This window comes from Myotis brandtii, unplaced genomic scaffold (assembly GCF_000412655.1).
Source record: "Myotis brandtii unplaced genomic scaffold, ASM41265v1 scaffold176, whole genome shotgun sequence".
NCBI classification, from domain to species: domain Eukaryota; kingdom Metazoa; phylum Chordata; class Mammalia; order Chiroptera; family Vespertilionidae; genus Myotis; species Myotis brandtii.
The window spans coordinates 132,998-152,686 of NW_005356519.1; the positions used below are offsets into that span (position 1 = coordinate 132,998).

At 39.9% G+C, this 19,689-nt stretch overlaps 1 protein-coding gene across 5 annotated transcripts in view; it reads left to right on the forward strand.

Moving 5' to 3' along the window:
* The window catches only part of LRRC1 (leucine rich repeat containing 1), a 92,912-nt gene that overhangs the window by 40,569 nt on the left and 32,654 nt on the right, over nucleotides 1-19,689 (forward strand). For 4 of the 5 annotated variants that reach the window (XM_005863322.2, XM_014537283.1, XM_014537285.1 and 1 more), the window contains exons 3-6: nucleotides 4,186-4,264; nucleotides 7,928-8,017; nucleotides 18,775-18,831; nucleotides 19,097-19,160. In XM_005863322.2, coding sequence (XP_005863384.2) covers nucleotides 4,186-4,264; nucleotides 7,928-8,017; nucleotides 18,775-18,831; nucleotides 19,097-19,160 — 290 coding nt within the window. The remainder of the gene's footprint in view (nucleotides 1-4,185; nucleotides 4,265-7,927; nucleotides 8,018-18,774; nucleotides 18,832-19,096; nucleotides 19,161-19,689) is intronic. The other variant, XM_014537281.1, reaches the window with a different exon arrangement.

The window sequence follows — 19,689 nt, forward strand, 5'->3', positions numbered from 1 at the left end:
TCCTCCATCACTGGAGCAAGCAAGCCTCCTGTTTGCTTCAGCTGCCTGGCTGCCGGCCGCCATCTTGGTTGGCAGTTAATTTGCATATCGCCCTGATTAGCCAATGGGAAGCGTGTCGGAGGTACGGTTAATTACCATGTTTGCTATTATTAGATAGGATATCTATATATATTATAGATCTATTTGTTTAATTTTTTCATATATTTAGCTTTAATGCTCAGTTTGTCATAAACAAAATATTTAGAAATCAGTTAAAGGGGATTTCAGCTGGCAATAACCTACAAGCTTTATAATTTCTCTTATAAGAGATCTTGGACTAAGCAATTTTCTTACCAGTAAAATAGAGATAATACCCTATAAGGATATTTCATGACTCAAATGAGAGAGAGAGAGGTACTGTCCTTGCAGAGTCTTAGAAATGTTATTTTCTCATTTATTCAGTATCTATAGACTGCTTATGCTTAATACTGTGTCAGCTTTGGGGAAATAGAGATAAGGACAATATGGTCTTTCTTCCCAATGAGCTTAGAGTTCAGTAAGGGAGATTGGTAGTCACAAAACAATTATTTAATTAAAACTATAATAGATCTCATAAGGTGAAGCCCGAGGAACTTGAGCGCAGGGGAATCCAATGTAATCTTGGGGCTCAAGGAAGGTGTCCTGGAGGATCGACATTTTAGCTGGGTATTTAAGGTTGAATAGATATTCCCCTTCCTTAGTTGTCTATTCTATTATCTTTAGTAACCTAAGGTAAACCAGTAATCAGGACTCTTCAAACCATACTATTACCTTCCTTGTCTAAAGCTCTTATTTTTTACAGGCAAATTTATTCTTTTTGGCCAAGTTGGGAACATGCATATGGTGGAAAGAAATGGTCTTTGTTCAAACAACCTATATAGTATTTGCTGATCTACTCCTTCTTCTATGTATTTTAACAGGTTAGCCTGAGGAGGGAATACCTTCCTTTCCTGTGAACCTAACCTCTGTACTGAGTGTTCTCTGGCCATTTTTTTGTTTGTTTTTGTTTTTGTTATCCTCAGCTCTCCAAATGCCAGACCAACCCTTACCAGAGTTTCCCATAGCCAGTATTCACATGTTCCCTTGGTAGGCCTGTCTTCCCAAGTTTCAGTGATATTTCTGATGCTCTGAGAGGATATTAAAGATTTCTACCTGACTGATGTACTTGTCTTCATTCTTTGTTTCCTTGATCTTTCTTTGTGGATAGAGCAGCAAGCTGATGTAACATTTGTATTTTAGTGTCCCCCTTGGTCTTCTTCCTTGGCACTGGTGAGGGACTGGTGCAGCATCTACACCTCTTTTCTCAGTCTTTCATTTTTTGTTATTATTTATGTATTTATTTAAAAAAATTCTTTTATTTAAAGTATTACATAAGTCTCCTTTTCCCCCCATTGACCTCTCCCCGGCTGCCCCCAACCCCCAGCACATGCCTTCACCCCCCTATTGTCTGTGTCCATTGGTTATGCTCATGTGCATGTATACAAGTCCTTTGGTTGATCTCTTACCCCCTCACCACTCCCCCTTCCCTCATAGGTTTGACAATCTGTTCGATGCTTCTATGACTCTGGCTCTATTTTTGTTCATCAGTTTATGTTGTTCATTATATTCCACAAATGAGTGAGATCATGTGATATTTATCTTTCTCTGACTAGCTTATTTGACTTAGCATAATTCTTTCCAATTCCATCCATGCTGTTGCAAATGGTAAGAATTCCTTCTTTTTTTACAGTACTGTATTATTCCATTGTGTAGATGTACCACAGTTTTCTAATCTTTTCTCAGTCTTTTAAAGAACTCATCAGGGCCTGGAATAGTGGCAGATGAGGGACTGCCATGGAGTGTACAGGCCAACCAGCACCTTCTAGATCAGGCAAGCATGGCGTGTTGTGGCCTCACTGGCCCAGATAGATCAGAGTGCTCATTCTGGAAGGGGTCATGTATGTTCATTCATTCTTAAGCATGACAGTGCCGTGACCTCAGAGAAGTTGGCCTGTAACGATGGGCAAGTCACTTCATCTTGTTGAGCCTTAGTGTCCATTTTGTACAATTATTTATAAATTAAAATCATTTATGTTGAGAATAAATAAGGGAATGTGTGTAAAAGGGTTTACCATTGTGTTTGTACCTTGGAGCCCACAGATGTTTGTGTCTTAAAGATCCATTCCAGACTCAGCTGTGGATAAGCTATATATATTGCATTTGCATTTATGAAACTAGTATCATACTGTTTGTTCTTCACTGCCTTATATGACCATGCAAGGCAGAGAACAGTGTGAGGAGAATGCTACTGCATATTTAAACATATTTGGCTTTTAAATTTGAACTTAAAGCTTTTATGCAGCTTCTGATTAATTTGCGGTTGTTGGATCAGGGTGTCCATTTTTCCTTTATTTCTCCCTTCTCCCTGCCACCACCAGTTTAGAAATATTAGGTATGTTTTGGCTCAGCTTGCGTTTGTCGAGCTGGTGGAAGAAACAGCATGGGACCAGGAGAAACTTTTCTCTTTCAGCTCTTATTAATGTTAATGTGTCCAAACTAAATGTATTCTTGACATCAAATGCTATGAACTAACCTTTTAAAGCCCTAAAAGCTACAGCCTTATGTTTTGTACCATAAGAAAGTGGAATTAAAAAAGAAAACAATTTTGATCATATCAAAATCACAATATTTAGTTACCAGTAAAAATGGGGGGGATATTCCATCTCATTAGTAATAAAAGGAATATAAAACAAAATAAAAAAATTTTACCAGACTGTTTTACCTATAACATTGGCAGTTTTTAAAATATAAGAGATAGAAAGGAGGGGGAGAGATGTTGAATTGGGCACTTTTTGTATTGATAGAAATATAAATATGTATATTTTGCCTCCCTCTAAAGCAGCGGTTCTCAACCTGTGGGTCGCGAACAATGAAAATACATCCTGCATATCATATATTTACATTACGAATCATAACAGTAGCAAAATTACAGTTATGAAGTAGCAACGAAAATAATTTTATGGTTGGGGTCACCACAACATGAGGAACTGTATTAAAGGGTTGCAGCATTAGGAAGGTTGAGAACCACTGCTAAAGGAATTTAACAATATTTATCAAATGCTGTAGCAATGTTAATGCCTTTGACACAGTAATTACACTTCTGGGAACTTAGCGTAAGAAATAATCAGAAATGGATATTATATCATTATAACATCAGGAACTTAGAAACAACCTAAATGTCCAAAAACGGAGGATTTATTAAATGAAGTATGAAATTTTATTGTTAAGAATGGCAAACTATTTGGAAAAATAATAACAGGAGGAAAGTTTGTAAAATAAGGTAAAGGGAAAATAACAAATCAGCACAAACCTAGTATTTTGAAGTATAATTTATTTATACACACGTGTGTGTGTGTGTGTGTGTGTGTGTGTGTGTGTGTGCATAAATGACAACTAAAGCAATACATCAGAGTAAAATATCTCCGAGTGATGGGAATGTTGGTGGTTTTTATTTTCTTCTTTGGACTTTTCTTTAATTTCCAAATTGTTATGTTTATAACTAGAAGAAAATCTATTAATTTAAAAATGCATACTTTAAAATCTTTGTGCTGATATGGTCATATGAAAACATAAGGGGAAAAGCCTAATGGGAATTACAACAGAATATGTCAGTGACTTTTTTTTTTTTAACCCTCACCGGAGGATACTTTGATTATTAGAGAGAGTGGAAGAGTGAGGGAAAAACAGAGAAATATCGATGTGAGAGAAACACGTTGATTGGTTGCCTCCTACACACACCCTGACCAAGACCCAGGCCCCGGAGGAGCCTGCAACTGAGGTATGTGCCCTTGACCAGAATTGAACCCGGGATCCTTCTGTCCACAGGCCAACGCTCTATCCACTGAGCCAAACCAGCTAGGGCCATCAGTGACTTTGATGGTGATGGGACTTGGTATTTGTTGTTGTTTTTAATATTTTCTTTAATATGCTTCTGTTATAGAGCACATTACCTTCAATTAGGAAAGCAAATATAAAATAAATGTAGAAAAATACTTTAGAAATTCATGTCACATTTGAATAGAGGTCATAATTTTTAGATACTCTCTTAGGACTGTGGCCCATCTTGAGGATGATGAAAACTGTTAACAATAGTGGTAAATTATAGTTTTTTGTTTTTTACTCCTACAGATATTCCTGAAATTCCAGAAAGCATCTCATTCTGTAAAGCACTACAGATAGCTGACTTCAGTGGAAACCCACTGACTAGGTAAGCTCTCTGTGTAGTTCTAAGGATATCTTTTTGGAGAACCAAGCAAAGAACATAACCAGGTTACCCATCTTAGCGTCTTAGCGGTGCCTGGATGGAGGCTGTCTTTATCAAGGATGCTCAACCTTCACAGACATTCATTTGCAAATAGCACTGTACAATGGAAGGTACATTGTGCTATTGATGGAACACAAAAGATGCTAGAGGATTTGGTGATGCACGCTGGAGTGAACAAAATAGGAGTGAGGAGTGCATTTCTGAAGCAGTGTGACAAATTGGAGTAGCTTATAAATCCTCTATTGATCCATCTTATCTTGTGGAATAAGATGGAGTTCTAAACTCCCATAGAGCTTACTCCATAGATATCCAGGGAGAAGTCCTATTAGAGATATTTTTTCCACTCCAGGAACGAAACATATTTAGTATCTCATTTGTTTGTTTGTTTGAAAACAACTCTACTGACACCATTATTTTCATACTTTAGAAATAGCTGTGAGGATTTCTTTGGGTTTATTCTTCCACATAAAGCCACCTTTGCCCGTCTTGGGTAGCCGAGTGGTGCTATTGTGAGCCCTTTACTGTGGCTCTTGGCTCAGTCGTGAGCCCACTGACCACTGGCTTCCTAGCACCTTCCTAGCCCACACAGCAATGCATACACAGCCCTTGAGAGTCTGTTCCTGAGGTTTCTCTGGGCCAGGTGGGTCCATTTCTAAGGTTTTTCAAGACTATGGAAGCAGCCTCAGGAGAAAGATACTTTTCCCTTTCATTTCCTCCCTGCCCCCCTTAAAAAAAAATGGGTATAGGAAGATCAAGATTAAATTAAAATTTGGGATTTGTCTCACCCATTTCAAAATTGCTTGGGACTTCTTGGGTGTGGAGTGATGGGGAATGCCCTCTTTAATTTTGTTTTTTCCGTATCTGCAAATTTTCAAGAAGTAAATATGTTTTTAAAAATATTTCTGGCTTCCCCTGTTTGAATTTCAGCGAGGAAGTCACTACTAGCATTTATTTATTTTTATGAAAAAGAGTGATCTAGTAAGCTGTAATCTAATCGCTTTCTAACTTATCACTGGGCCCGAGTCTTACCTCTTTTCTTAACCATCTTCCATGCAGTTGTTCCTCTTCTTCAAACCTTTAGCTCCTGCTCCTGTAAGACAGAGTGCGAGCTCCGTGATGTGCTCTGCCTTCTCCCCCAACCCTCTCTGACCTTGGTCTGTCTTTCCACCTTCATTGCCCTCAGTTGCCTGTGTCAGACATCATGCTCCGCTCCAATAAAGTGCTCGCAGGCCATTCATTTCACATCTCTCTCTTTTGGATGATGCCAACCCTTTCACCCTCCTTTAGGTACAGCTGGAGCATCTTGTCTTGATTAATCCCAACAGTCCCCTCCCCCTCTGGTCTTCCATAGTCCTCTGTGCATACTTATTTCATAACACTTGACATTTACATTTAAGTTCTTTCTTTGACCAAGGCTCCAGGACTAGACTGAGAATGCTGACTTGTGTTCCTCTATTATTTATCGATATATTCCCAACCCTACTATAATTTCTGGAATGGAGCAAGCATTCAGTAAATGTTTGTTGAACTCACTAAGCTATTTATCCCTCAGGCACTTAGTCGAGTTAGGCAGCTGGGAAATATTTATTATGCTACCCTTGATTTTTTTTAACCAGTTGATTTCTTAATCCCCTTTTCTACTTCTCTAGCCTTCCTTTTCTAATGTCTGCTGACATAGGATTTTACCATTATCTTAAAACTCACTCCTGGCACACACCCACACTGTATGAGGATTTACTGGGCTTTTCCCTGGCCTCATATTTGGCAAGTTTCTTAAAGTCCTTTTAATTTGGCAGGTGCACTGTTTTAAGAATTAAGATGTTTGTGAGTTGAAAGGACCATAAAAATTATTTAGCTTGGCCTACTTATGGCAAAATAAAGTTAGGCTCAAATAATTTAAGTCCGCGGTCGCCAACCTTTCAGACCTCACGGACCACCAGTGGTCCGTGGACCATCAGTTGGCGACCGCTGATTTAAATGACCTTAGGAGATCATGAAGCCCCTGAGTGGCATCTCAGACTAGAATTCCTTTCTCCTAACCTTCAGTCTGTGCTTCCTCAGTACTTCATCTAGTTTGGCTCTTAATGTTAACAGCTAGGAAAAAGCAAATCATCCATTTAAAAAACTCATTTTTCTTATATTTAAGGTCATTTTATCTAGTTTTAAAATTATCAAATGATATATTTTCTGGTAAAAACTCAGGCAAAAAAGATAATTTGTATCATCATAATTGAAATCAATAAAATTTTTAATGTAAATTTACTTCTGTTACACTATGGAAGAGGCTTCAGCTTTGTAAAAATCATTACCAAGAATGTATGTCAATGATTATGAAAATTCCAGTTAGTACTCTTACCTTGCAGGGCCTGGGTTTGGTGTTGAAGTTTGGAATTATCTGTATTAAATGTCAAGTAGTAACTTAGTATTTGCTTTTCAAAAAAGAAACCTGGAAGGAAAAAAATGGAAGATTCTAATCTAGAGACTATCACTAAAGCAAGCCCCCCCCAATAAGTTATGTGTTCTGTTGTCTACCTTTGATTTATGTAGAAGAACCTTCAGCATTTTACATGCAATGAGATTTTTCTGCCTTCAATTAGTTTTTTCCCTCTCCCTAAATACGGTAACCATAGAAATATTGAAAGTAAACTTTCTTTCTGAGTTTATGGTTTATTTTGAAACCTTGCTTTTCAGTGGAGTTTAAGGGAAGTATGAAAAATGTCCTTTTGTGTAGAACATAGTGAAACATTATTATCTTAAGTGATTGGCATCTTATGTCAAATTAAAAGAAAAATATTAAGAAAGTAGCAGTTGGCTGTCAGTTAGTCAATTCTAAGCAATTCATAGCTCTGCTATGGGTATTATAAGCTGTCATGTGTTTCATTATAATTGTGTGGGCTAGAATTTCTCTTTATTTTCTGCTAATCGATAAAGTCTTTTCACTCTTAGCTGCAGTGACTATCATTTTTTTTCACACAGCACTCATTAGTCACACATTTCCCCTCCTTTATTCTTAAAGGCTGCATTTTTTCCTCTTTAATTATTTCTGGATCACCCTACCAACAAGTGTTTATCATGTCCTGTACTTGTTTTTTTCCTTATAAGTGTCTTATATATAGGAAGACAAGGCAAACTTGCTATGCATAATGTAATTTTTAGGAAGTTCTTTGTTGTTGTTGTTTTAATTTAAGTGTTTAATGAGCATAGCATTTTTAGTTTTTTAAAATTTATCTTTCTTTTTGAAAGTATTACAGATGTCCCCATTTTACTGCTCCCCACTTATCCATACCCCCTCCCCCCTTTCCTCTGAAATTCATCTGTCCGTTGCATGTTTCATGGTCTCTGGGTCTGTTTTGTTTGTCAGTTTATTTTGTTCATTAGATTTCACATATAAGTGAGATCATGTGATACATGTCTTTCTCCGACTGGCTTATTTCGTTTGGCATAATATTCTCCAGGTCCCTCCATGCTGTCTCAAAGGGTAAGAGATCCATCTGTTTTACAGAGGTTATTTCAATTAGCATATAGAAGAGATCATTATAATTACCTTTAGTTTACACTATATATACACTTTTATTTCTAATTAACAACCTTTTTGTTCTGTTTTAGATTACCAGAAAGCTTCCCTGAATTACAGAACTTGACATGTCTTTCTGTCAATGACATCTCCTTACAGTCCCTACCTGAAAACATTGGCAAGTAAGTTTTTATGGGATGTTTCTGTATATCAGGGCAAAAGGACGCCTATATCATCCATTCTGCCCCCCTTCCCTTTTAAATTCTTGTTTTTCTGCTCAGAAAGCCATTTACGTAGTCTTCACTTTCACCCACAAGAAAGATCATAGCCATCCTCCTGTGTTTTTGCAACCAATTACCCTTGTAAGTTAATGGTTGAAAAGGATCCTGCTACTTGTTACTAGTGAAAACCCCAGTTTGTTTGGAAGTTCTCTTTACATTGATGGGTTCCGAAGTATTTAAGCAAAGTGCCATGTGCCATGTAGGTGGTGAGTAAATACTATTAGCAGCTACCATTCTCAGTAATTTTACACCATGTTGGGGAAGGGAGCCAACGGAGGGCTCCATTGAGAACTTAGAGAGCGTTCCCTGAACAACAGCTGTGCCTGCCCGTGTGTGTGTGTGTGTGTGTGTGTGTGTGTGCTGTCGCCCTGAGGATGGGGGCTGAGAGTGGTGCATCTGGAGAGCAGGCGCAGAACTGGGAGGGGTGGGATGCGATGGGGACATTTCCATGGTGCTGGCTTAGAGGTCGGGGAGGACAGCCATGACAAGAAATAAATCCTTTGAGGAAAATATAAGCTGATGGATAAATGTTCTGTTCTGCATTTCCAGAGATTACTTAATTGAATTATCTTAGCAGATCTTTTCCATGCCTCTAGGACATACAGTGGGTTAAATCAGGCTGGTGGCTTATGCTTAACCACTTAAAATAAAAGCTCTGTATGGCCAGCCTTACCTGGTGGACCCATGTCCCCCAGTGTCATAAAGGATTTCTGTGTTTACCTGCCCTGCCTAAATTCTAAGACAAAACAGGAACTTGCTTTTTGAGAATTACAGTGTATCTGACAAATGTCTCTTCTGCAACATTTCTCTTAGTTTCCCTCCTGTGTAGGCAGAAGACCATTGGCTAATCCAGTTTCAGCAGCAAGTCCATGTTTTCCCCAGATTCACACTGATGTCTTAGCATTGTGCCAGCAGACTTCTTGTTGATTAAGAATTGCACCCTTTAGTCTGGCCAGTGGCTCACTGGTTGAGTGTTGACCTGTGAACCAGGAGGTCATGGTTCGATTCCCAGTCAGGACACATGCCTGGGTTGCAGGCTAGATCCCCAATAGGGGGCATGCAGGAGGCAGTTAATCAATGATTCTCTCATTATTGATGTTTCTATCTCTCTCCCTCTCCCTTCTTCTCTGAAGTTAATATATATATATATATGAATTATGCCCTTTAGCTCTGAGAAGGGGAGGGAGACAAGAAGCCCCAAGTCCACCCCTGAGTTCATGGTATCAGTTGCAGAGGAAACGAGTGTTTTTATTGTGGGTTTCATGCACTTGCACTTCACTTTTGCTATGTCAGGTTTCATATGTTTCTAATTAATATACAGAGTGGGGTAAAAGGTTTATAGTTTAATACAATAATTAATAAATAATAATGCAAGAATAAACTCCCATACTCACAACTGTAAACCTACTTTTGCCCACCTTGTATTACTCATTTAAATATTCAGGCTGATGCCGCCTTCCTCCTGCTCCTCAGGGTCTCTGGAATAGGATTTCCTTGTACCTTTCCTCCCATCCTTTCTCGGCCTTTCCCTGACCTTCTATCCCAATTCATGTCTTTTTAAAAAGGTTTAATGTTTTGAGAGAAAATATTTTCTTATTAAATCAGAGTGCCCCCTCACTGCCCACTGTATTATTTTAGTGGAAAATGTTATTAGTAATCATTTTAGAGCAAGTTACAATATTTTACCCCTTTTTTAATCTCATCTTTTCTAATAACATCCATAGCTGTTTTTGTCAATGTCCAAACTTCTCTGGTATCTGCATTTTCCACCAGTAATAAGGGTAGTGGGTTTTTTGTTTTGTTTTGATTTTAGATTTAATCAGCCTGTGTTACTGTTATAGCCTTGTGTATACTTATTGTTTCCAAAATAAAATTCCACTTTGAGCTTGAACTTTATGCTGAATAATCACCCAGAAAGTAAGAATATGGGGTGGGGCTGTCAAATAAATGAATCAAATGACTCTTAGTAGGTTAATCTGTGGAAATAAATGGGAAATAGAGAGTTTTCTATTCCTAGTGGTTAATAATTTGTTGCCATAGCAAAAGATTTCTGATTTCTACCTGTTGGATTTAAGATTTGTGCATGTTAAAGTAACAGTCTGCTTGCGCGTAGTAGAAACAAACAAAGAATGGACTCCTCCCTGGAGAAGATGGGGCACCTCTGTTTTCCTAGATTGTGTTGAAAAGATATTTGCAAGTTGAAATGGTGAATTGTTGGGAAATCTCATAGGTGCACAGGTATGCTACACTCTAAGCAAATCATTATTTGAAAGTTAACTTTCCTCAAGGCAAAAATTCTTCGGTTTCCCAAAGGATTCCCAAACAAGCATTTAACCAAGCTAAACAACATCTCGCAGATAGTATGGTTTTGTGAACAAGACACCAGTATTTGATATTCCAAAAAATTTAAAAAGACCACAATCAGACGGAGAGGGGTTGGGGAGCTGGATGAAAGAAGGTGAAGGGATTAAGCAAAAAATCATATACATAACACATAGACACAGACAACAGCATGGTGACACCCGAGGGAAAGGGGGCTGGGGGTAAGGGTAAGCGCAGGTGGGCACAGGGGAGATGGAGAGAGCTTTGCTTGGGCCAGTGGGCACACGATGCAGTGTGCAGATGATGTGTTACTTGAGTTGTACACTTGAAACCTCACGCTGGTTGCTCTGCCTTCTCTCCACTGCAAAGCATTATGTTCACACCCTGTACTACATGGTTACACGCCTGGGGACCATCAGTATGCTGGGTAGCTCATTTGATTAGAGTGTTATCCAGATATGCCCAGGTTACAGATTTGATCACCAGTCAGGGCACATACAGGAAGCAACCAATGAATGCATAAATAAGTAGAACAACAAATCGATGTAGAACAACAAATCTCTCTCTCTCTCTCTCTCTCTCTCTCTCTCTCTCTCTCCTCCCTCCCTCTCTCTTTCTCTCTCAAAATTATAAATAAATAAATAATAATAAATAAATAATAAGTAAATAAAGTAATGAGGTACTGATACATTGCTACAACATTGATGGACCTTGTAAACATGTTAAGTAAAAGAAGCCAGCCAGGAAAAGCTTATATTGTATGATTCCATTTATATGAAATGTCCAGTGTAGGCAAATCCATAGAGACAGAAATCCAGATTAGTGGTTGGCAGCGGTTGTGGAGGTTGAAGGGGTTATATAAGGAATGACTTCTGATGGGCATGAAGTTTCTTTTGGGATAATGAAAAATTTCTGGAATTAGGTAGTGGTGATGTTGGCACAATCTTGTGACTCTACTAAAAACCACTGAATTGTGCACATTGAAAAGGTGAGTTTTATATTATGTGAAGTATAGCTCAATGAATAAAAAAAAAAGGATGGACTTTAGGCAAACTTGCAACCTGTTGCTGCTGAAGGATGATAGTATACCTGGGAAAGTGACCTGGTCTATTCTTACTGAAAATACTCTGTAGTGTCAACTCATAAGGAATGTGCTGAGGTCATTTTGTCTCAGTTACTTGCACCTGGTACCCATACTAGAGCCTCCAAAACATTCACGTGATGTGGAGTGGCAGTGAAGGTGGGAGGGTATAAAACCCCACTGGGAACTCGTGGGGAATCCTGAGGGTCGGGGAAGCCCCTGCTGCAGTCTGAGAGCCTGCGCTCTGTCTTTATTTTGTGCATCTGTCTCCATGAGCTTCCACATCCTCGGCCATAAAGAAACGAATACCCTAAAAAAAAAAGTAAGTTTGCCTAAATATGTCTAAACATCTCTACTCTGTTTATCTGAACATTTTTTCTTTAAAAAAAAACATAGCCCTTTTGAAGGAGAAGAAATGCATGTAATAGACTGACACAGTACCCCAAACATAATTGTCAGTTATTAAATGGTTATTATCAATAAACTTTTAAGTATGACAGTTTGTTGTAGAAATAGAGCCAGTCGATACCCCTGGGTTCACTGGCAGATTAAAGTAGAGCAAGTGGGTCTGATGTTGTCATTGCTACCCTTGGGGATGGTGACCTTAATTTCAGTGGCCTTGAACTCAGTGAGCCATGTGGCCCTTGCTGATAAGGCCTGTGCTAGGCTGTTTACCTGTGTTGTATTAGTGCAGGCTTCCTACAAAGAACAAATCTTTTTGAAAACTATAATCATATTTAATGCTCTTTTGTGAGGCCTGGGAGTTTCTATAAAATAGGTATTATTTTTAAAAAAATTAGAAAAATATCTGGAGCAAAGCCACCATAAGGAAGTATGTAACCAGAGATTTCTTAAATACTAATTTTGTATTTAAAAAGCAGAAGTACAGTCAGGCCCATGCAGTTTAGTTGAGTGTCGACCTTTGCACCAGGAGGTCCATAGGTTGCTGGTTCAATTCCCAGTCAGGGCATATGCCCAGGCTCTATCCCCAGCAAGGGGCGCGAGGAGACAGCTGATCTATGTAGATGTTTCTCTCTCATTAGTGTTTCTGTCTCTCTCCCTCTCCTTTCCTCTCTCCCTAAAAATCAATAAAAATATTAACTTTTTAAAAAGCAGAAGTATAGCCGAAACCGGTTTGGCTCAGTGGATAGAGCGTCGGCCTGTGGACTGAAGGGTCCCGGGTTCGATTCTGGTCAAGGGCATGTACCTTGGTTGCGGGCATATCCCCAGTGGGAGATGTGCAGGAGGCAGCTGATTGATGTTTCTCTCTCATCGATGTTTCTAACTCTCTATCTCTCTCCCTTCCTCTCTGTGAAAAATCAATAAAATATATTTAAAAAAAAAAAAGCAGAAGTATAATGAATGTAAACCACTCCCCCTATCTCCATCACTATTGTTTTCCCTAAGTATCATTGCCATAATTATAGAGTTTATATTTTAATGGCTTTATAGTATACTGTCATTTGTTTGCTTGGCCTACCTTAATTTATTTTATTCTTTACTTTCTTAATGATTTTGGCCACCGAAAAGGGTGGGGGGAATCCAAGTGGATTAAAAAGGGTTTTTATTAAAATATAGTGGAGAACAGATGTAAATTCTTTAAAGTAACTACTCCCCCAGGCCCTGAAATAGAATCCTAAAAATACAGTTGGCCTACATTCGGACTTAGAAAAGAGTATTACTTTTGCCCCTGCTATCATGAGCTGTGTAAAACAGTAGGCATTAGTGTGCTGAGAAGAAAGGCTCGCACTCGTTTCCTGCAAGAGCTTGTTAGGTTTTGTTTTGACCCCATTTGTTGGCAGAAAAGGTGGGAGTTACAGTAAGAATAGAAAATCATGTCTTTTTGTGAGAGGAGGATGAGGTCATTCCAGCAATGTTGCATAGAAATTTAATTTGCCAGAAATTAAAATTGAAGGGTAAAATAGCTTAATAGGGGAATGTTTGAAAACATTAAGGTATGGGTAGACAGTGAAAAATACATACTGGAATGTATATATTCCAGGTGAGAAGTGAGACAAAAATCTATTCAGTGAGGAAAGCAGTGTCAGATGTGTATAGGATGCTACCTTCCATGTGAAAAGGAGGAGGATAAGACTATATATTTATACCTGCTTGTCTTTGCCTAAAGGAAAACTCTTGGATGAATGCAGAAACAACTAACAGAAAAGGTGATTTCCCATGAGAAGGGTCTCAGTGGTAGGAAACCAGATAGATGGGGGCAAAGATGGGAGGAAAACACACTGTATACTTTGCTTTCCACATATATTAATGTATTGCTTATTCACAAACTTGACTTAACAACTCAAGAAAGAGACTGCAGAAGATAGTGGTTAAAAGTGCAGATTCCTTAGTGAGTGCTGACTTTGCCACTTACAGTTGTGTGAGACCTTGTTCAAGTTCCCTCTCTGTGTATAGTTTTCTCGTCCATAAAGTTAATTCTTGTAAAGCACTTGTAACAAAATGTGTCATATTGTAAGCTGCTGATATCACTATTACTAGGGATACTAAAGATCAGTAATTTCATATTACATTTCAAGTGTCTAATATTTGTCACATTTGTAAAAGTGTTAGAAATACCTGACACTTTCCTTTTGTCCCTATGATGCCATGTTGTGGCTGAAGAGGCTGATAAATGCATGTGGAGTTCTGGTTCCTTGTTTTTCTTGGCCTAGTGATTAAGAGCCTGGCCTGTGAAGCACACAGAATTGGGCTCCAATCCAACATTTCTCAGCACTGAATTCTTTTTTTTAGGCGATGTAAGAGATGCAAAGACATTTACATTGAAATGAATTGGTTGTTTTGATGGGGAGGGCACTGTCCCAAAGTCTCAGTTGAAGATGCTATATTCTGAAAGACTAGAAAGGGCCCGCAGGTGTGGCTCAGTGGTTGAGCATTGACCTATGAACCGGGAGGTTACAGTTCAATTCCCACAGATGCTTGGGTTGCAGGCTCGATCCCTAGTAGGGGGAGTACAGGAGGTAGCTGATCTATGATTCTCTCTCACCATTGATGTTTCAATCTCTCTCTCCCTTCCTCTCTGAAATAAATAAAACTATATTTTTTAAAAAAAGACTAGGAAGGGAGATCATTCATTCATTCATTATCAAGTCATGTTTCTGGTCTAAATATGCATTCAGGCAGATCCTGTTTCACATCAGCTGTTGCCAGAACAGTCTGGAGAACCGATTTTGGAGTGGGGCTGGTAGCTTAAGCAAGAACTGATGAGCATCAAACCCATGATTTCATTCTAGAATCAGTTAATGATTCTTTGAACTCAGGATGACTAGTCCAGATTATACCTGATGTTGGGCTCATATGGGAGATGGGAGTTAGTCAAAACTGGGTGTTTTTTTGTTTGTTTTTTTAGCTATTTCTTGTCCCTCCTATTGGTCATCAGTTATGGGCAATGCATGATTTGATTAAAAGCTGGCTGGTGCCACAGCTCACTATCCGTAGGGCTGTTGTTGGAAGAGTTTTCTCTAGTGGGGATGACTCCTGTGGTTAATAACATCTTCGAGCAATCTTTCAGAAGACCCCCAACTCAGAGTACACGGACTTATAAGGTACTGGGCTGTGCTTAGGAAAGGGGCTGTCTCAAGGAAATAAGGCACAAGAATGGTTCTATAAAGTTGAAGGGTAAATACATTATGCTCAGCTTGCCATCCTATATAATAAAGAGCTAATATGCAAATGGTTGTCATACCCTCATGCTGTCACACTGTAACGGCTCAGACACTTAACACTGGGGAGAGAAGAATGGGGACCAGCCAGGCACAAATGAGCTTGCAAGAGAGAAATGGGGACCAGCCAGGCTGCGGCCCAGGAGAGGGACAAGCAGCCCGCCCCGTGGTCCCAGGCGCCAGCAGCTGCACCTGCGCCTGTGGCCTGTGAGAGGGACAAGCCACCCGCTCCGCGGTCCCGGGCACCAGTGGCTGGGGCTGTGACCCAGGAGAGGAACAAGCTGCACGCCCTGCAGTCCCAGGCGCCTGCAGCCCAGGAGAGGGACAAGCCACCCGCCCTGCAGTTCTGAGCGCTAGCAGCTGTGGCCCAGGCGAAGCCACCAGCCCAGGGTCTCCTGCGGCTGCAGCTGGTCCGGGCAGAGCCGGCCTGGGTCCTGGGTGCCTGTGACTGGTCAGTGGAGGGAATCCTGGGTCCTTGGTGCAGGGCGAGGCAGAGGCAGTTAGGGGCGATCAGGCCAGCAGGGGAGCAGTGAGGGGCGATCAGGCAGAAAGGCAGAGATGGTTAGGGGTGATCAGGCAGGCAGAGGTGGTTAGGGGCGATCAGGCAGGCAGGCAGAGGGGTTAGGGGCGATCAGGCAGGCAGGCAGGCAGGAAGGCAAGTGGTTAGGAGCCACCGGTTCCAGATTGCGAGAGGCAGTCAGACAGCCCCCGAGGGGTTCTGGATTGGAGAGGGTGCAGGCCGGGCTGAGGGACCCTCCCACCCCCCATCCCCCACCCCTGTGCACAAATTTCGTGCATCAGGCCTCTAGTAGTAGTAGTAGTAGTAGTAGTAGAAGAAGAAGAGGAAGAAGTTATAATTGTATTCATTTTAGGGGAAATTGAGATACAATGGTGAAGCACCTTAGCTGGTTAGTGAGGGACAGGCCAGGATTGGAGCCGGGGCTCTGGCCTCTCAGACTCCACATACTCTTTTCAGAGGGACACTTTCATCTGTGGGTCCGTAGTCTGATTATAATGTTCGAGTTCTTCATTTTAAATAGTTTAAAATTATGGGGAAGTATTACCTCAGAAAGGCTATTATTTTATTTACTTTAAGTTAATTTTTGAGTTTAGAAAGGTTACAAAATATATTTGTTGTTGTAACACCTGGAGAGTCATCTTTTCCTTACTATCCAAAAGCAATAGAAACTAAGAGCTTTTGAGTCAGACCTTTTTTACTTAAGAGGATATTATATTTGTATGTTAACATGATAGGAGTGGGAACTATGTGTTTAACCTAGCATGACGTTATTAAGTTGCATATGTCTGTAAGTCTTTGCAATATTTTTGCTCAAGCATTATTTCCTTAGTTACTGTGGCCGACTATGCCTTTTACCTTCAAGACAAAATTTAAAGATAATTAAAAAATGTGTATTATATTTTTAAAATGACATGTAAACCAACAAAAATCCCAGTGTCCTTGCTGTGGTTAAGAAGGTAAGATGTAGTCATCCCAAATTGGTAGGTGTTTTTAAAATTTAAATGATAACCAGAAAGTTCCAGAGAATGCCTGGGGGCAGGGAAGCAGCAGGCCTGCAGTGTTGGCTCTCAACCAGATTTGAATTGTGGCCCTGCCACTTTCCAATGGACCTCACACTAAGCCTCACATTCCTGATTGTGTCATCCCAGCGCTGGTGCTGATTGTTGTTAATTAAGAGGTGAGCCCTGTAAGGAGCCCTGCTAGCACCTCCTGCCACATGCAGTGGGCAGGTGTCTCCCCAGCCCCGTCCCTGTGTTTCAGGAAGGAAAAGCCTCAGTGAAGCCTGCAGACCTTGGTAAGCAGCACACTCAGCACCAAGGCCTGTCAAACTGCCTTAACAAGCTTTTGCTGATGCCCAATGAGGAAAGTTTTTGAAGCAAAGGACTTCTTTCCCCCTTGTATTTAGTGAGGATGTCTTTAGTGTGGCACAGTGCTAGGTGTGAAAGTAATGAAGATATGAAATGACAGCTCTAGTAGTGATTTTAAAAATGTAAATGTGAAAATAGCCAAATGATTACCACCTCCCCAATAAAATTGGCTAGGGGGTCACATGAAAATTTAAAACTGAAAACAAAGCTCTTTCTTTTGAAGTCTTTACTTTTGCAACGTCTTTTAAAATCTTACTTATCACCCTTATCTTGTGATTGCTTTTTGAAGTAGATACTGGCTGGGGTCCTCACCACTCTCTCCTTCCCATTGTTATTTCTTCTGTGTAAACACGTGGCCCAGAGAAAGTGGAACCAGACAGCTCCAGCTTCCCACCTGTTTGCATTTTATTTGGAGGATGTTATTAAATTCACAATTGCTTATTATCAGGGATTTTTATTTTTCAAAAATAATGTATTCTAAAGTGTTTTATTTGTTTGCTCTTGCTTCAATTGTGAAAACTATTATTCAGTTTCTATAATTGGAGAAGGTGACACAGAATTTGTGCATGTCATTGTATAGTTAAAATATATTTTCAAGCAAATGGGCTTTAAATATATAAATATACTGTTCATGCAATCACGTTTCCATTTTCCAGTGTTATGAAACCAGCTTTGTTTGTACCAATGATTCCGGCTTGTATATTGGAAGGAAAATAGAGGATTAAGGCAGATTAGAGTGTTGGGATAATGTCTGTGTGCTCACACATAAAAATTCTCCAAATCTGGACGTTACTATGGTGATGTTAGCAGAAACTTGAACTTTCAGTTGGTATAGAGCTTAGTACAGTGCCTGCTGGAGTAACAGGCAAATCAGTCATCTTCTGAGTCAATTTGTTATGCCAGTGCTGGCAGCATTTGGATGTCGAGGTTGCTGGTGATGCAGAACTGCCACCAATCAGTGTCTGGGGAGAACACCTGTCTCCTTTCATGGTGCTCCTGTTAGGCATGGATTATACCCAAGAGGCAGCAGAATCTGCTGAAAAGAGTACCATTCTGGGGTTTAATAGAAATAAAAGAAACATTATAATAGCTGCACTTACTGAGTCAGACTTGCATTCCAGGCACCGTGTGAGCTGTGCTATTACGTTATCCCTAATGCATTTAAATCAGTTATTTCCATAGAGCTCCGACCGCTTGCTCCTAGTTTATGATCTTAATTAAGTAGAGCACTTGGGCTCTTTGGACTGAGTGCCCACTACTGTCAAACAGGGGTGGTTTCTTGCTGATGTTTGGAAGAAGAGCTCTGAGCTCCGTGAGATTACTGTTTTTATGGTAACAACACATTTTTGACATTCTGAAGCCTAGGAGAACATACCCTGCTTCTTTCTTGGTCCTGGGAATGGTTGTCTTTCAATGATTGCTAGTGAGTTACTTGCATATATTAAATGAACACGAAATTTGAATGAGGGTGCCTTATAGTGACGATTACTACTCTTTTTCTTTTAAAATTAAAATGTGGGAGGAGATGATGTTGTTGTTAATGGGGGTGGTGGTGGCAATGGTTTCCCACTGGGAAGTAATGTTCAGGTTTCATTAAGAGTTGCTCCTTATGGAGTGTGTATAGGGAGGAGGAGTAGGAAGAATCTCAGGAATTTTCCTTACACTTTTTTCTTCTGTTCATTTTCTAGTCTTTATAACCTGGCTTCACTGGAACTGAGAGAGAATCTTCTTACATATCTTCCTGAGTGAGTCTCTGGGGAAAATAAGAGGGATTTTGTACTGAATGAATTTCTTCAAACATTAAAAAAAAAAGTACTGTAGTATTTTGTCAAAAAGAGATTCTGTATCTTATGGAAAGTTTGGGAGATGTCAGCTTTCTCTTAATGGCCCGTCCTGTGCAATATTAATAAAATCCAAATAATCTTATTGTTGGAAACTAGTTTTAAGTGAGGGAATACCACATTGCTTGGCATTTCTAAGTATTATCTAAGAACTTTTTTTTTTTAATAGCTCTCTTACTCAGCTACGGAGACTAGAAGAACTTGACTTAGGAAACAATGAAATATACAATTTGGTAAGTCTGTATTGTAGAGTGCTTTGAATTTAACTTTTTTCTTACTTATGAACACAAATTTTGAGAGAGATATGTAGGGATGCTTTTAAACCAGTATTTCCACATGTTTAGCTTGGCAGCATAAAAGAATGTGTTACAGTTCACATGGGTTAAGAATTGTCAGTGGTTGAGTATCAACCCATGAACCAGGAGTCACAGTTCGATTCCCAGTCAGGGCACATGCCCAGGTTGCAAGCTCGATCCCTGGTAAGAGAATATGTAGGAGGCTGATCAATGTTTCTCTCTCATCATTGATGTTTCTGTTGCTCTCTCCCGTTCTCTCTCTCTCTCTAAAATCAATAAAAACATCATATATAATAAAGAGGTAATATGCAAATTAACCCTCACAAGATGGCTGCCTACGACCAGGCTGGCAGGGAGGTTAGTGAGGGATGACCAAATGACTGAACAAGCAGGCTGCGTGGGGTGACCAGGCCAGCAGGGGGTTAGTGAGGGGTGACCAGGCTGTCAGGGGGGGCAGTTGGGGGCG